The sequence below is a fragment of the Ovis canadensis genome, chromosome 2 (assembly GCF_042477335.2).
Source record: "Ovis canadensis isolate MfBH-ARS-UI-01 breed Bighorn chromosome 2, ARS-UI_OviCan_v2, whole genome shotgun sequence".
In the NCBI taxonomy this organism is placed as follows: Eukaryota; Metazoa; Chordata; class Mammalia; order Artiodactyla; family Bovidae; genus Ovis; species Ovis canadensis.
In genome coordinates, this window is record NC_091246.1 from 107,803,206 (window position 1) to 107,818,342 (window position 15,137).

The 15,137-nt window shown below is 34.7% G+C and overlaps 2 protein-coding genes across 30 annotated transcripts in view; one reads left to right on the plus strand and one right to left on the minus strand.

Annotated features, from left to right (window-relative positions):
• Positions 1 to 8,096, plus strand: part of SCRG1 (stimulator of chondrogenesis 1) — a 97,396-nt gene extending 89,300 nt beyond the window's left edge. For both annotated transcript variants that reach the window (XM_069576767.1, XM_069576768.1), the window contains exons 2-3: positions 5,190 to 5,443; positions 7,868 to 8,096. In XM_069576767.1, coding sequence (XP_069432868.1) covers positions 5,190 to 5,443; positions 7,868 to 7,922 — 309 coding nt within the window. In that variant the 3' untranslated portion in view covers positions 7,923 to 8,096. The remainder of the gene's footprint in view (positions 1 to 5,189; positions 5,444 to 7,867) is intronic.
• The window catches only part of SAP30 (Sin3A associated protein 30), a 100,311-nt gene that overhangs the window by 67,667 nt on the left and 17,507 nt on the right, over positions 1 to 15,137 (minus strand). For 11 of the 28 annotated variants that reach the window (XR_011254429.1, XR_011254413.1, XR_011254407.1 and 8 more), the window contains exon 4: positions 7,688 to 7,750. The gene's annotated coding sequence lies outside the window, so the exon portion shown is untranslated. Of the gene's footprint in view, positions 1 to 1,804; positions 1,908 to 5,342; positions 5,435 to 7,687; positions 7,751 to 15,137 lie in introns of all 28 variants that reach the window. The other 17 variants (XR_011254409.1, XR_011254419.1, XR_011254410.1 and 14 more) reach the window with 3 other exon arrangements.

Consider the following 15,137-nt stretch of genomic DNA (forward strand, 5'->3'; position numbering starts at 1 on the left):
TCTTAAACAAATATAATGGCTTTCATTAGAACTATCTAATAGAAAGAAAGCATAAGATGTTAACAGTCATGAAATGAGCGTAAGAACAAACTACACTTAAATGTGGGAAATATAAGAAAGGCAATAGGAGCCCAAGCTGGCGAAATGAATGAGTTTGTTCAAAAGCCACAAGAAATGAACAAAATTAAGCTGGATTACCAAAAATAAGAACATGATTACATAGTAGAAAACTAGGAAGATCATAGCTCAAAAAGATATGAAAAATGCCAGCAATCTAAAGTAATAGAAAAATTCTAATACATTAAGGCAAAAAGATTAAAAAGAGCTTACAGCTCTCCTCCCAACTCCTCCCCATACTCCCAATCTTTTGAAAGACAGGAATCAGGCGAGGGAGGTTACAGAAAAGGCAGCTGTTGTTTGCTGTTGAATCTTTTCATAAATGTACACATACATAGAAATATACATATTTTTAAGTCAGGTATGAGCTAATAATCCAGAACAAATGCTAGTTTTGACAAAAATCAAGCAAACAAACAAAAACCAGAAATTGGGATATACATTTTAAAGTCAGACTATTTAGAAAAAGTTAAATACAATGAATTAATTTAAATTAAAACAATAGTACCTGATGACATGCAAATTGAAGGATGTAGCAGCTCACTAACCTCTTCCAGTTATAAACAGCTCTCTGCAACTAGCTATTGAGTTTAGCAATCTGAGAGACACATCCTTCTCTGGCTGTAAGCATCTAGAGATGAGGATATATTATTCATTCTTTCACTAATGTGACAGACACTGTTAAGAGTGCTTGGGATGGATACATCTCAGAAAAAACCCTGCCTTCCTGGAGCTTCCATTCAATTTGGGGGAGACACAATAAGAATATTTTATAATAATTTAGAGGTTTATAAATGCCAAGGAAAATTAGAGCAAGAAAGGCAGATTAAGAATCTGTGAAGGAAGATAGAATTTTATTTCAAAAAATTTTTATTGTTGAAATATAGTATAGCTGATTTATAATGTTGTGAAATTTTTATTGTTGTTGAAATACAGTATAGTTGATTTATAATGTTGTGTTAGTCACTCAGTTATATATTCTTTTTCAGGTTCTTTTTTATTGTAAGTTATTATAAGACATTTAGTACACTTCCCTGGGCTATAGGGCAGGAGTTTGTTATATATTCTATATGTTGTTGTCATTTAGTCGCTAAGTTGTGTCCAACCCCTTTGTGACCTCATGGACTGTAACTCGCCAGGCTCCTCTGTCCATGGGGTTCTCCAGGCAAGACCACTGGAGTGGGTTGCCATGCCCTCCTTCAGGGGCTCTTCCCCACCCAGGGATGGAACCCCATCTCTTATGTCTCCTGCATTGGCAGGTGGGTTCTTTACCACTAGCGCCACCTGGGAAGCCCTTGTGACCTTAGAAATAACACCAAAAACACATTCCATTGAAAAAAACTGAGAAAGTATACTTCATTAAATTTAAACTTTTCCTTCTTTTAAAAATTTAAAACATTTGCTTATTTTAAATAAGAAAAGGAAAGTCATAGATGAAGTAAATGTTTGGAAATGTTTGGAAAGTATATATCTAATAAAGAACTTGTGTTCAGAATATACAAAGAACCCTCAAAACTCAAGAACACAATCCAACTTTTTTTAAATGGGAAAAGATTTGGACAGGTCAACAAAGAAGATACACAGACGAAGAAAACATATGAAAGAGGTTTAATACCATTAATCATTAAGGAAATGCTACATAAAACCACAAGACACCTATCAGAATGTACAAATTAAAAATACTGACCGTATCAAGTGTTGGAGAGGACGTAGACAAACTGGAACTCTTGCAGACTGCTGGTGGGAATTTTAAATGGTACAACCACTTTGGAGAAACAATTTAGCAATTCCTTAAAAAGTAAAACATACACCCACCAGTTATTCCAGTCATAGGTATATGCTCAAGAGTAATGAAAGCTATCCCCTGGAGAGGAAAATCTCAAGGACAGAGGAGCCTGGTGGGCTACAGTCCATGGGGTAGCAAAGAGTCACACACAACTGAGCACGCACACACATGCACACAATGAAAGCTATGATCTTGCAAAGCCTTGTACACAAGGGTTCACAACAGCTTTGCAACAGCCTGAAACTTAAAAAAAACTCAAATATCCATCAACAGACGGATGGAACAATTTATAGCACACATAATGCAATAATTCTCAGCAATAAAAAGGAGTCAGCTATTGATACAGGCAATGGACAGATATGTATCTCTCAAAGTAAGTATGCTGAGTGATAAAAGCCAGATTAAAAAAGAGTGCATATTTTATGACTCCATTGATATGAAACTGGAGAAAATGCACCTTAATCTCGGGGGAGAAAACAGGTCAGTGGTTGTCTGGATGGGAGTGGGGGCAGGGAGGAGTGAGACAGGTGGATGACAAGAGGGCAGGAGGAGACTTAGGGCTGATGGGTCCCCTCACTATCCTGACTACAGTGATGGTATAATGGGGACATACATGTGCCTGAACAAACTGTACCCTCTAATAGCTGTCCTTTAGTATATGTCAATTTTACCTCAATAAAGCTCTTTAAACAAAAACTTTGCTTACATAGTAGAGTTCTGTCTTAGACTTCAATATGACTTCAATATGTCTTTTAAAGTTTAATGACTGTGTAACTTAAATGCTAGCATATATTAAATGCTCAATTAACAAGATATTCAATCATCCTTCTTTGAAGAGTAATCTGAAAAAAGTCAGGAAATGTAACTCTTTTTTTTTTTTTTAACATCAATTACCTTATGGGGATAAAGAAGGCCTGAATCAGAAGTAACTGAGAGCTAAAACACCTCACAGAATTACATTTTTAAAAAAAATACAACTTATGTTACAATTTGCAAAGTGTAAGGTATTATAATTGGAAGGTATTATTCTATCTATACTGGATTGTGATGTTATACAACACTGTAGGGTCTTGTTCTCTCAAATCTGAAAAAAATATAAAGTGAAATAGATCTCATTTTTTTGTCTTTCCTTTCACTAGTATTTGGAGGTAAGAATTAAATTAAATATTTATAATTCTAAGAAAATATATAAGCAAGGCCAAAAATGACTAATTCAAATCAGAATATGAAATAAAATCTAAAACTCTGTCAGAGTATGAAAGAGTAGTTTCAGTTTCTAAGCTCATAAAAGAATCTGCCTGCAATGCAGGAGACCTGGGTTCGATTCCTGGGCTGGGAAGATCCCCTGGAGAAGGAAATGGCAATCCACTCCAGTATTCTTGCCTGGAAAATCCCATGGACAGAGGAGCCTTGTGGGCTACAGTCCATGGGGTCCCAACAATCGGACACGACTTGGCGACTAAACCACCTAAACCACCAGACTCATAAAAAGCAGTGAGTGTCCTTCCTCAGATGATGTGAGTAGATCTGTATATACTAAAGAAATTGAATCAGTAATTAATAACCTCCCAAAACAGAAATCACCAAGGCCAGATGGGCTCCGTGGTGAACTCCACTAAACATTTAGGATACTTCAGCAATCTGAATGGCTGTGGTGTCTGATTCTGGCTCCTTCACTATCTTGCTAGTCCCCCTTTACTGCAAAAGCCTCTATTCTCTTCATGTTTAATATGTAGGCCAGAGAAGCCAGATTCAATAGATCATGAGTATTCCATGTTGCTGTTCAGTCGCCCAGCCCTGACTCTGTGAGGACTCCGTGACTCCCCATGGAGTGCAGCACACCAGGCCTCCCTGTCCCTCACCATCTCCTGAAGTTTGCTTCAGTTCATGTCCATTGCATTGGTGATGCCATCCAAATATCTCATCCTCTTTTGCCCCCTTCTCCTTTTGCCTTCAGCCTTTCCCAGCATCAGGGTCTTTTCCAATGAGTCATCTGTTCACATCAGATGACCAAAATACTGGAGATTCAGCTTCAGCATTGGTCCTTCCAATGAATATTCAGGGTTGATTTCCCTTAAGAGTGACTGGTTTGATCACTGGTTTGATTTTTAGTCTTCTCCAGCGCCACAGTTCAAAGGCATCAATTCTTTGGCACTCTGCCTTCTTTTGAATAGTCCATACAAATACTATACTGGAAGTATTATCTCCTAAAAGAGGAATTTAAACTTGCTTGGTATGACCACAAGAGTTCAAATTAGAACCGATGGGTGGAAGCCACAGAAAAATACTTTCCAGGAAGGGAAACATTAGAACTATATCAGTGGAATATGTGGATTTAGTCAACAATTGAGTTCCCTATTACGGTAGGTGTCTAAGAACAGACTAAAGGTCTCTTATGGGGAATTCAAGCCTCTGCTTTCAACTGAGATGTAACCCATGTGGGAGAAGTGTTCACAAATTACTAAACTTATGAAAAAAAAAAACAGTCCCCTAAATAAGTCTGAAACTTTTAAAAACTTAACTGTAAATATATCTATAGAATATAATCAGTCAGCATCAGGATGAGTGGGCTTTTTGTTTCTGTCAGGGTGGGGTCCAGGTTACTTGACAATGTTGTTAGGATATGTAAAGTCAAGAATCACTGTACACAATGATGATATTTGCTCTAGAAATTTACTTCAGTTTTATCATCTTAAAAGCAGTTTTTCTCTACTGAATACACTGGTAAAAAAGTGAATTTGGGGGACTTCCCTGGTAGTCCAGCAGGTAAGATTCAAGGGGCATGGGTTTAATCCCTGGTCAAGGAACTAAGATTTCATATGCCTCATGGTCAAAAATAAAAAAACAATAAGAACATCCATGCCTGTGATGATAGTTACACAACTCTGCGAATATTCCAAAAATCATTGAATTGTGCAAGTAAAGCAAGTGAATTGTATGGTATGAAAATTACAGCTCAACAAAAAAAATGTTTTTAATGAATTTGAGTACTTGAAAATGCAAGTGGTTCTTCCCACTTTCTCCTCCTCCCTCCCTCACACAACTCTCATTCAATATTTCTTTGTAGAGCTTGTTAAAGAAATATAACAAGTGATTTTTCTTGTAGATAGTCATAAAACTTTGAGAAAGACATTCAAATAAAGTAGAAAAAAAATCAATTCCTACTCTTTCAATTTAAGAGTTAATGAGGACACTACAGAACTTTATGTTCAGATGAACTCCATCCTTTTAAAAAACCTATGAAACAAACACACTGACACATTTTGGATTTTCTTTTATCTCACAGCCAAGAGCCAAAATGAAATTTACAGTACTTGCTGTCGCCGTTGGACTAACTTTGCTGCTAGGAGTCCAAGCCATGCCTGCAAACCGCCTTTCCTGCTACAGAAAAATACTAAAAGATCGCAACTGTCACAGTGTTCCAGAAGGAGTAGCTGACCTGACAAAGATTGATGTCAATGTCCAGGATCACTTCTGGGATGGGAAGGGATGTGAGATGATCTGTTACTGCAACTTCAGCGAACTGCTCTGCTGCCCAAAGTAAGGAAATGCAGTCACAAGACGTATGGTTGTAAAATGTATGCATAACGACTTTCTTAAGACACCTTCACAAGGAGTTTGCTGAAACTTATCACCCTTTTCAATAAAATCCTATTCAGATCTCAGCTATTTTTTAGGATCATTAACATTATGTACTGAACTGAATGTTTTCATTTAAGAGACAGAGTTTGGCAGATTTTAGTAAAGCTAAATGAAAGACAAATTAAGAACACTCCAGTATATCAAAAGGTTTTGGATAAAAGATCCCAGTGAACAGATCAAGTAACAGGATGGAAAGTTTGGTAACAGTGAGAGGAAAAACTTTCTAGTTCTATATATAAGTTAACCAGAAATTAACTAAATTGAAGTTTCTACCAACTTGGAAAGTAGATGTATTTTAAGTATAATACAAAGGTAGATGAATCAATAAGATTTTTAGCTCTTGATTTTAATGTAATCTTTTCCAGGTTATTGGGGAATCTCAAATACTATGATCTTGCCTATTTCATCTGAAATTAGTTTTTCCAAATTACTTTCAACATATGTCATCACAGTTTTTCATTTTTCTAAGAAATCTGCGAGATAGAAAGGGCAGATAAAACCGCTTTATCAGGGAAAGGTGAGAGTATCAGGGAGAAGTAACATGACTAGCACCAACCATATAACTAGTTAATATCAGCTCTGACACTAGAACCCAGGACTCCTGATTTGGACCAGGTAATTTTTCTACCAAGCCAGTTGGTTCTTAGGTGTGGTTCCCAGGACAGCAGCTCCGGTATTAGCTGAGTTCTTGTTAAAAATGTAATCCAACCTTGGACCCCAGACCAAACCAGCTGGATTAGAAACAATGGAGAGGAAGCAAAGCAATTATGATTTAAACCCTTCGAGTGATTCTGATGCATCATAAAATGCATAATTTTGTGATTATGCATTTTATCTCATAATTTTGTGAGAATCACTTGATTAAACAATGATATCAAGAATGCAAGTTAACTGATTCCATAAAATGACTTAACTTTTCCTACATAAATGAAATGCCATCTAATATTAAAATATACTTAAAATTTTCTGATAAGATTGAAACTGATTTACTGAAATGTACTTGTAGTTATGATATAATTTTGTGATCATCCATTGTTAATGGATGAAATAGAAGTATGAATATATAAAGTAGTTTCTATCTGATTTAGGGTTACTGCTCTTGCATTAGCAACAAATAGCTAAGTATATTTCTTTTTTTTTTAACCTGTAAACACAAATTTTGCATCTTTTTTTTTTCAGTTGCACTGAGATATAGTTAAATATAGCACTGTTCACATTTAAGGTGTACAGCACAATGAGTTGAAAGAAATAGACAGCTGACCCTTGAACAAGACATATTTGAACTGCATGGGTACGCTTACCTGCAAATTTCTTTCACTAAATATATACTATAGCACTATATCATCTATGATTGGCTGAATTCTCAGATGTTGAACTACAGGTATGGAGGACTGACTGTCAAGTTATTCACAGATTTTTGGTTGCACAGAAGGTCAGCACCCCTTATTGCTGTATTGTTCAAGGGTCAACTGTATTATGAAATGATTACCATAATAAGTACAGTTAACACAAATCACATCACATGGTCAAAAAATTGTTTTCCCTTGTGATAACTTTAGGATATCTTATCTCAGAAACTTTCAAATATATCACACACAGTGTTAGTTATGGTTATCATGTTGTACACTGTATGCTAAGTATATTTCTACTGAGCCATAATCACAATACTACCTTGCACATACATATAATTTGATATTATTCCATGCATTTTTTCAAATGGAGTGGCATTTTATTACAAACAGCCCTCATTTTCCTAATTAGTTTATCCATATTTTCCCACCTTAATAATTCCAAGTCCTATGGATCATATTTTGATTACACATAACATTAGTACAGAAGGTAGCATCACATTTTTAAATATCACCTTAAGTGGTTTTTCCAACAAGAGTAAAGTTGAGTAGCTCAACATTTCATCTTTCCCTATAAAACCTAGAAATGTATTTATTTGCTTCCCTAGAAAATTTTAAACTTCTGTTTCTTATCAGTAGGTTTAAACATTATGCCCATCCCTACCCATAACAGAGAAGTGAATTTTTTGGTATGATTGTAATGTTTTGAAGTCACCCAGTCTTTGCTTTTCTTTATCAATAAATGATAGCATCATGTCAATGGCAAATGGGGAAAAGTAGAAGAATTGATTACCTTCTTGATTTTTGTTGCTCCTGTGGAAAGTCTTCCCATTCATTCTCGTTGAACCTTGCTCACCTGAAAAGAACAGTTATGTCTGAAATCCTGGAAATCACTGTCCATTTTTAGCCCAGCAAAGACTAACATATATCTTAATTTCCAGCTGGATTTAATTCATGTTCTACTCTTTTTCAGAGATGTCTTCTTTGGACCAAGGATCTCTTTTGTGATTCCTTGCAACAACAACTGAAAATCTTCATGTATTCCAGACAAACCACCCATAATTCCCTGCAAACAGTGCTATAATAGTGTAACTGTATTTCTGGTTTCTGTGCAGTGCAATAAAGCACAGATTCTATAAATTCTTACTTGTCTAAGCAAACTTGTGTTAAATAAGTAGTAATAAAAATTCAATTTAATTTTTCTCTGTGGACATTGTTTAAAATTTTTCACTAGAAAATTTTCATTTACAAGGTGTTTAATATGCTTGATAAAAGAATGCTGTTTTCTAGATGCAGAGCCGTAACTGTGGATCAGAAATGAAGAATACTTTCACTTCTTCATTAACAGTTATTGACCATGTACACTTAATGGAAAGAACCAGAGATAAACTGAGGTTCTTGGAAGGGAAACTAGAAATTTTCTATTAAAAGTAAGAAGGGAAAAGGGAGTCAATATGTGAATAAATATTATGCATGCCAAATACTTTAAGTGTATTTGCATTTTGCTCTTTTAAAAACAATGAAATTCAAGATAAATATTCTTAAACCAATCTTTCAGATGCTAACTCGAGTTTAAGATATTTGCTAAAAAATCAAGACAGACTTTGAATAGAGTTCCAGCTCCAAAACACTCACATAGCTGTATCCTTAAAACTATGCAGCATACCTGTGACATATCCCTTTTTGGGGGGAATAACAAAACACATATTAAAAGATATAGATGTTGGATGAGAATTAAAAAGTCACACAAATTTTAAAAGTAAATAAAACAGATTCTTTCAAAGATATTTTCTGGTTGTTAGAGGCAATATTGGACTATGCTCCATACCTTAGGAGTGTTCACTGACTGGTAGCCAGCAGAAGTAATTTCAGAAAGTCCTTCATGTTATAAAAATGTATTAAATACTTGCTCAGTGCCAGTTATTTGGGGATGTTACAATTTGGGAATGTAGTAATGAATAAGACGGACTTCTCTTCTTGGAATTTGTATTCTACCAAAACAGTAATCATTACAAATATTTATAAATGTGAAGCCTGCTGCTCCAAAGAAGAAGTATAGGATGCTTTATAAAGTATTGCTGTGGGGAAACATTTGAGAAGCATCACACATGTAGTAAAACTAGGAGATAACCATTTCGTGTATTAAAGTGACATTATTTCATTGAAACACATCCTTTGGGGTCCCTGATCTGTTTCCGAAGACCACATCCAGAACAGTATCTGATATCTATTCAGTGTTCAATAGGAGTTACTGGGCTGAACAATGGATTAAAGACAATCTCTTTAACAAGTGGTGCTGGGAAAACTGGTCAACCACTTGTAAAAGAATGAAACTAGAACACTTTCTAACAGCATACACAAAAATAAACTCAAAATGGATTAAAGATCTAAACACAAGACCAGAAATTATAAAACTCCTAGAGGAGAACACAGGCAAAACACTCTCCGACATAAATCACAGCAGGATTCTCTATGACCCACCTCCCAGAATATTGGAAATAAAAGCAAAAATAAACAAATGGGACCTAATTAAACTTAAAAGCTTCTGCACAACAAAGGAAACTATAAGCAAGGTGAAAAGACAGCCTTTGGAATGGGAGAAAATAATAGCAAATGACGCAACTGACAAACAACTAATCTCAAAAATACACAAGCAACTCCTGTAGCTCAATTCTAGAAAAATAAACGACCAAATCAAAAAATGGGCCAAAGAACTAAATAGACATTTCTCCAAAGAAGACATACGGATGGCTAACAAACACATGAAAAGATGCTCAACATCACTCATTATCAGAGAAATGCAAATCAAGACCACAATGAGGTACCATTTCACGCCAGTCAGAATGGCTGTGATCCAAAAGTCTACAAGCAATAAATGCTGGAGAGAGTGTGGAGAAAAGGGAATCCTCTTACACTGTTAGTGGGAATGCAAACTAGTACAGCCACTATGGAGAACAGTGTGGAGATTCCTTAAAAAACTATAAATAGAACTGCCTTATGACCCCACAATCCCACTGCTGGGCATACACACCGAGGAAACCAGAATTGAAAGAGGCACATGTACCCCAATGTTCATCGCAGCACTGCTTATAATAGCCAGGACATGGAAGCAACCTAGATGTCCATCAGCAGATGAATGGATAAGAAAGTTGTGGTACATATACACAATGGAGTATTACTCAGCTATTAAAAAGAATACATTTGAATCAGTTCTAATGAGGTGGATGAAACTGGAGCCTATTATACAGAGTGAAGTAAGCCAGAAAGAAAAACACCAATGCAGTATACTAACGCATATATGGAATTTAGAAAGATGGTAACAATAACCCTGTATGCGAGACAGCAAAAGAGACACAGATGTATAGAACAGTCTTTTGGACTCTGTGGGAGAGGGAAAGGGTGGGATGATTTGGGAGAATGGCATTGAAACATGTATAATATCATATATGAAACGAATTGCCAGCCCAGGTTCAATGCATGATACTGGATGCTTGGGGCTGGTGCACTGGGACGACCTACAGGGATGGTACAGGGAGGGAGGTGGGAAGGGGGTTCAGGATGGGGAACATGTGTATACCTGTGGCAGATTCATGTTGATGTATGGCAAAACCAATACAATATTGTAATTAACCTCCAATTAAAATAAATAAATTTATGTTTTAAAAAATAATAAGATAATTTTGAGGTAGTCAGAATTCAGTTCCTCTTAAAAGCTACAAAAGCATAAGTCAGAACATGTTTTCAAATAGTATGACCTCTGCAAAAATGCATGAAGTGGAATTGTTTAAAAAACTAAAATATATTGTTTTATCAACATAGCATATGATTTGATTGAGCTTTTTCTCCTGCACTGAATTGACAGGTATTAAAGTCAAACTAACTCATTAACAGAAATCTTACATCCTGTCTGGAACAGTGCATAGCATAGGTAAACAAAGAAAATTATCAGTAAATCTGTTACATTTTCCACTCAGTATAGACTGTCTCTGAGGAAGACAAAAAAAGCAATTCAGCAATGGCATTTTATTAAGTATTCCCTTAATGCTGCAATCAAACCCTGATGAGAAAAACAGCACTTGAAAAAAGGCTGAATATTTAATAAATGGAATTTTATAGATAATTATGATGATTTTCATCATATTCTTTCCTTTCTGGAAATAGCTTGTAACATCCAATTATATTACATTCTTTTAGAAACAAATGCATTATAGAAGCACACATTGTTTCTTATAAATGTAAAAACATGAATGTTCACACAATTTATGCAACAGTTTCTGACTTGGTCAACATGTTTTTAAAAGCAAACATTTCATCCAATTATTTAATGAATAGGTTTTTTTTTTTTTCAATAGCTTTTAGCTACAAGATGACTAAGCTTTTATTGAAAATGTACTAACACCATCTTTCAGCTGAACAAGGTATTTACTACTATCATCATCCCTACTCTATGGACAAAAATGGCAAGGCTTAGAGATTAAATGGTTCATCCAGAATTACGTTTTGAATATGGCCAGTCTTCCTCTAGAACTCAAGTCTTAACCTCTGCTTTACTTAATAGCATCATCTAATCTATTTCCTTTTCAGGAAAGCAAACTTACTTGTATTAGACATACGACTGTATGTTTCATATAGCTTATATATGCTAAATGCTTACTGAATAACAATAAAAATTTACCTTTGACTTTCTATATTTTTGTTCTTACTATAAGTTCCATGGTACTGAGCACAAAGTTGATGGTTGTTGGTAATACTTACTAATATCTCATCTCTTCCTGATGAAAGTTTTCTTTTCCTCATCATAATATATAGGGATGCTTTGCTTTGTTTGTTTGCTGGGATTAAGTACTAATCCTAGAGGATTACTAAAGATTGGAAGCAACATGGAGAAATAAAACAATGAGCAACAATTCTCGGAGGGAGAGAAGGACAGGTAAGAACAGTCACAGATTATTCTGCAGCTTTAACTTCCTTATAATTGTTCATAGATACGCAGGAATTCTTTTAATAATAAATTGTTTTAGCAAAGTATTATGGCAGGTGCTTCTAAAATGTAAATAATCTTGTCAGTAAACACTATGGGCTTTAAAATAATTTTCACAAAAGGAAAAAATTATCAAATTCATATATTTCTAAATCATATTGCATTAACAGCCTATACTTAGTTTTTTTTCTCAAAGAACTAAAGAGAAACTGATATTTTAAAAGTATAGCAAATTGACATTGAATTAGCTCCCTCAATTTACTTCTATAATATGATATCACCAAAATGTTCTCATTTTTATATAGTGGTATAACTGGAAAGCAATGCATGGCATACATATAGCCAATATACTCTCAGAATTTTATAAATAAAGACCTATAGTAAATTTTAAATGAAAAAACTGTATGTGATCTATGTTTCTAGAGTCTTAGAAGTCAAAATATAAGTCTATTGGGTATTATGGATATAAAACTGACTTGATGTCCACTTGAAATATACATTAAAGGGGATGTACATCCCATACACATGCACATAAACATATGATAATCCAGCAGCAATTACTATGATTATTATTTGAGAACTATAGTTGACCATGTAGACTATAAATGTAACTGGGACATGACACATACAGTAAACTACAGTTTATAGTATCAGCTTTTAGCTACAAATAAATATAAGCAATTTTATGATCTCAGAAAAATGAATTCTATAGTAAATAGTACACACACTTGAAAAAAATACATATACATATATAAGACATTCCTTGACACTTTTAAACTAACTTCAGATAATTGAATAAGCAATAACATGACAAAAATTTATTTTTGAACCACTATCACTTGCCTAGATCATAATCTAAATTTTGCTATCAAAGCTATGCAAATCCATGTAAATAGCAATAAAGACAGCTGGTCTGGCCATACTAATATTAAACAATATAGATTTTAAGTTAAAAAAAATTGTACAAGAGACATTTTGTAGTTAAACAAAAGGTCAAGCTACAATAAGATTTAAAAATTATAAATATATACACACAAACAACAGAGCCAGAAAATATATGAAGGAAACTAACAGAAGTTAAAAGAGAAAAAGATAATAATAGTTGGAGACCTCATTTCCTTACTTTAAATAATGGAAAGACATCTAGACAGAATATTAAAAAGGAAATAGGGGATTTGAACAATACTCTAAACCAACTAAACCTAACAGACATATACAAACACTTCACCCAATGATAACAGAATACACATTCTACTCAAGTGCACATGGAAGATTCTTCAGGATAGACTGAAGCATCTTTATGTTAGCACATAAAACATTTTTCCATAAATTAAAAAATTGAAATTATACAAACCATCTTCTCGAACTATAATGGGATGACGCTAGAAATCAATAACAGAAGAAAAACAGGAAAATCAACAAATATGTGGAAATCGACAAATGCATCCTTAACAACAGTGAATCAAAGAAGAAGATAGAAAAATTAGAAAATAATTTAAGCATGAATGAAAATAAAAATAAAACATACCAAACTTATGGGATGCAGCAAAAGAGGACCTCAGTGGGAAATTTATAGCTGCAAACATATACATTAATAAAGAAGAAAGATCTCAAATCAACAACTGAATTTTGTACTTTAACACTAGAAAAAGAAGAGCACACTTAATCCAAAACCAGTGGAAGAAAGAAAATAAAAAAAAAATAGAGCAGATATACATGAAGTAGAAAATGTAAAAACCATAATCAATAACCTCAAATAAAAAATAAACAAAATTGATAAATCCTAGCAACACTACTGAAAAAAAGGAGAGAAAAAGCACATATAACTAAAATTACAAATAAAAGCAGGGGCATTACACTTCTTACAGAATACCCTCTAAATCTCATTTTCTGAGAATTTCCTATCAACCTCATTTTCTCAGAGCTCTCTCATACTCTCCTTCAAGCACACCTTCTCTCAGAAACCCTTCTCAAATTCCTTCTCTCAGGAATCTTCAAACTCTCTTCCTTGCCTTTAGATTCCATCAGAAATCGTCTTTGTCTCAGAATTCCCTCAGAAATCAGATTTTTTTTAACTTCAGAATTATCTCAGGAATCTTCTTTCTCTCAGAATTCCCTAAAGAAATCTTATTTCCATCAGAAATCTCCTTCTTTCCCTCAGAAATCTGCTTTCCCACAGAATTCCTGAAGAAATGTCTTTCTAACTCTGAGAATTCTCTCAGAAATCTGTTCCTTAATCTCAGAATTATCTCAGAAATATACAGAATTTTCTGCAAAATTCCCTGAGAAAACACCTTTCCCTGAGAAATATCTAACTTCCTCTCAGGTGTTTCCTGCTTTCTCTCAGATACCTCTGTCTCTTCTTCAGAATAACTTAAGAAATCTCCCACTTTAAAAATAGAAACCCCTCAGAAATAACCTCCATTCCCACAAAAAAAGCCTCAGAAATCTCCTCCTTACCCTGAGAAATCATACAAAAATCCCTCATGACCTCCTTATTTAGGTCATTTTAACTCAGAACTTCTTAATTTCTTAGATTTTTACCTTAGAAGCAGTAGTTTGTGTCAGGTCTTTGAGAACCCTTCTTTTTCTATCAGATTGAGTTCAGAAGTCTCTAGATTCTGTCAGATTTTACCTCAGAACCCTGTGGTTTTGTTATATATTACCTCACACCCCTCTAATTTGGGACAGAATTCACCTCAGAACATAGTATGTTCTCTCATGATTTGCCTCAGAACTCTCTACTTTCTGTCAGATTTTACCTCAGAACCTTCTAGGATCTGTCAGATTTTACCTCAGAACCCTCTAGTTTCTGTCAAAATTTACCTAAAAACCCTTCAGTTTCCGTTACATTTTACCTCAGAACCCTGTGGCTTCTGATAGATTTTACCTAGAACCATATGGTTTCTGTCAGATTTTAGCACAGAATCCTCTAGTTTCTGGCAGATTTTAACTCAGAACGTCCTAGGTTCTGTCAGATTTTACCTCAGAATCCTCAAGCTTCTGTGACTTACTTCAGAATGTCAGATTTTACCTCAGAACCCTGTCAGTTGTCAGATTATACATCTGAACCCTTTGGGTTCTGTCAGATTTTACCTCAGAAACCACTACGTTCTCTCATATTTTACCTCAGCACCCTCTAGGTTCTGTCAGAGTATACCACAGAACGTTCCAGTTTGTCAGAGTTTACCTGAGAACGTCCTGAGTTGTCAGGGTTTACCTCAAATTCCTTTAGTTTCTGTCACAGTTTACCTCAGAACAC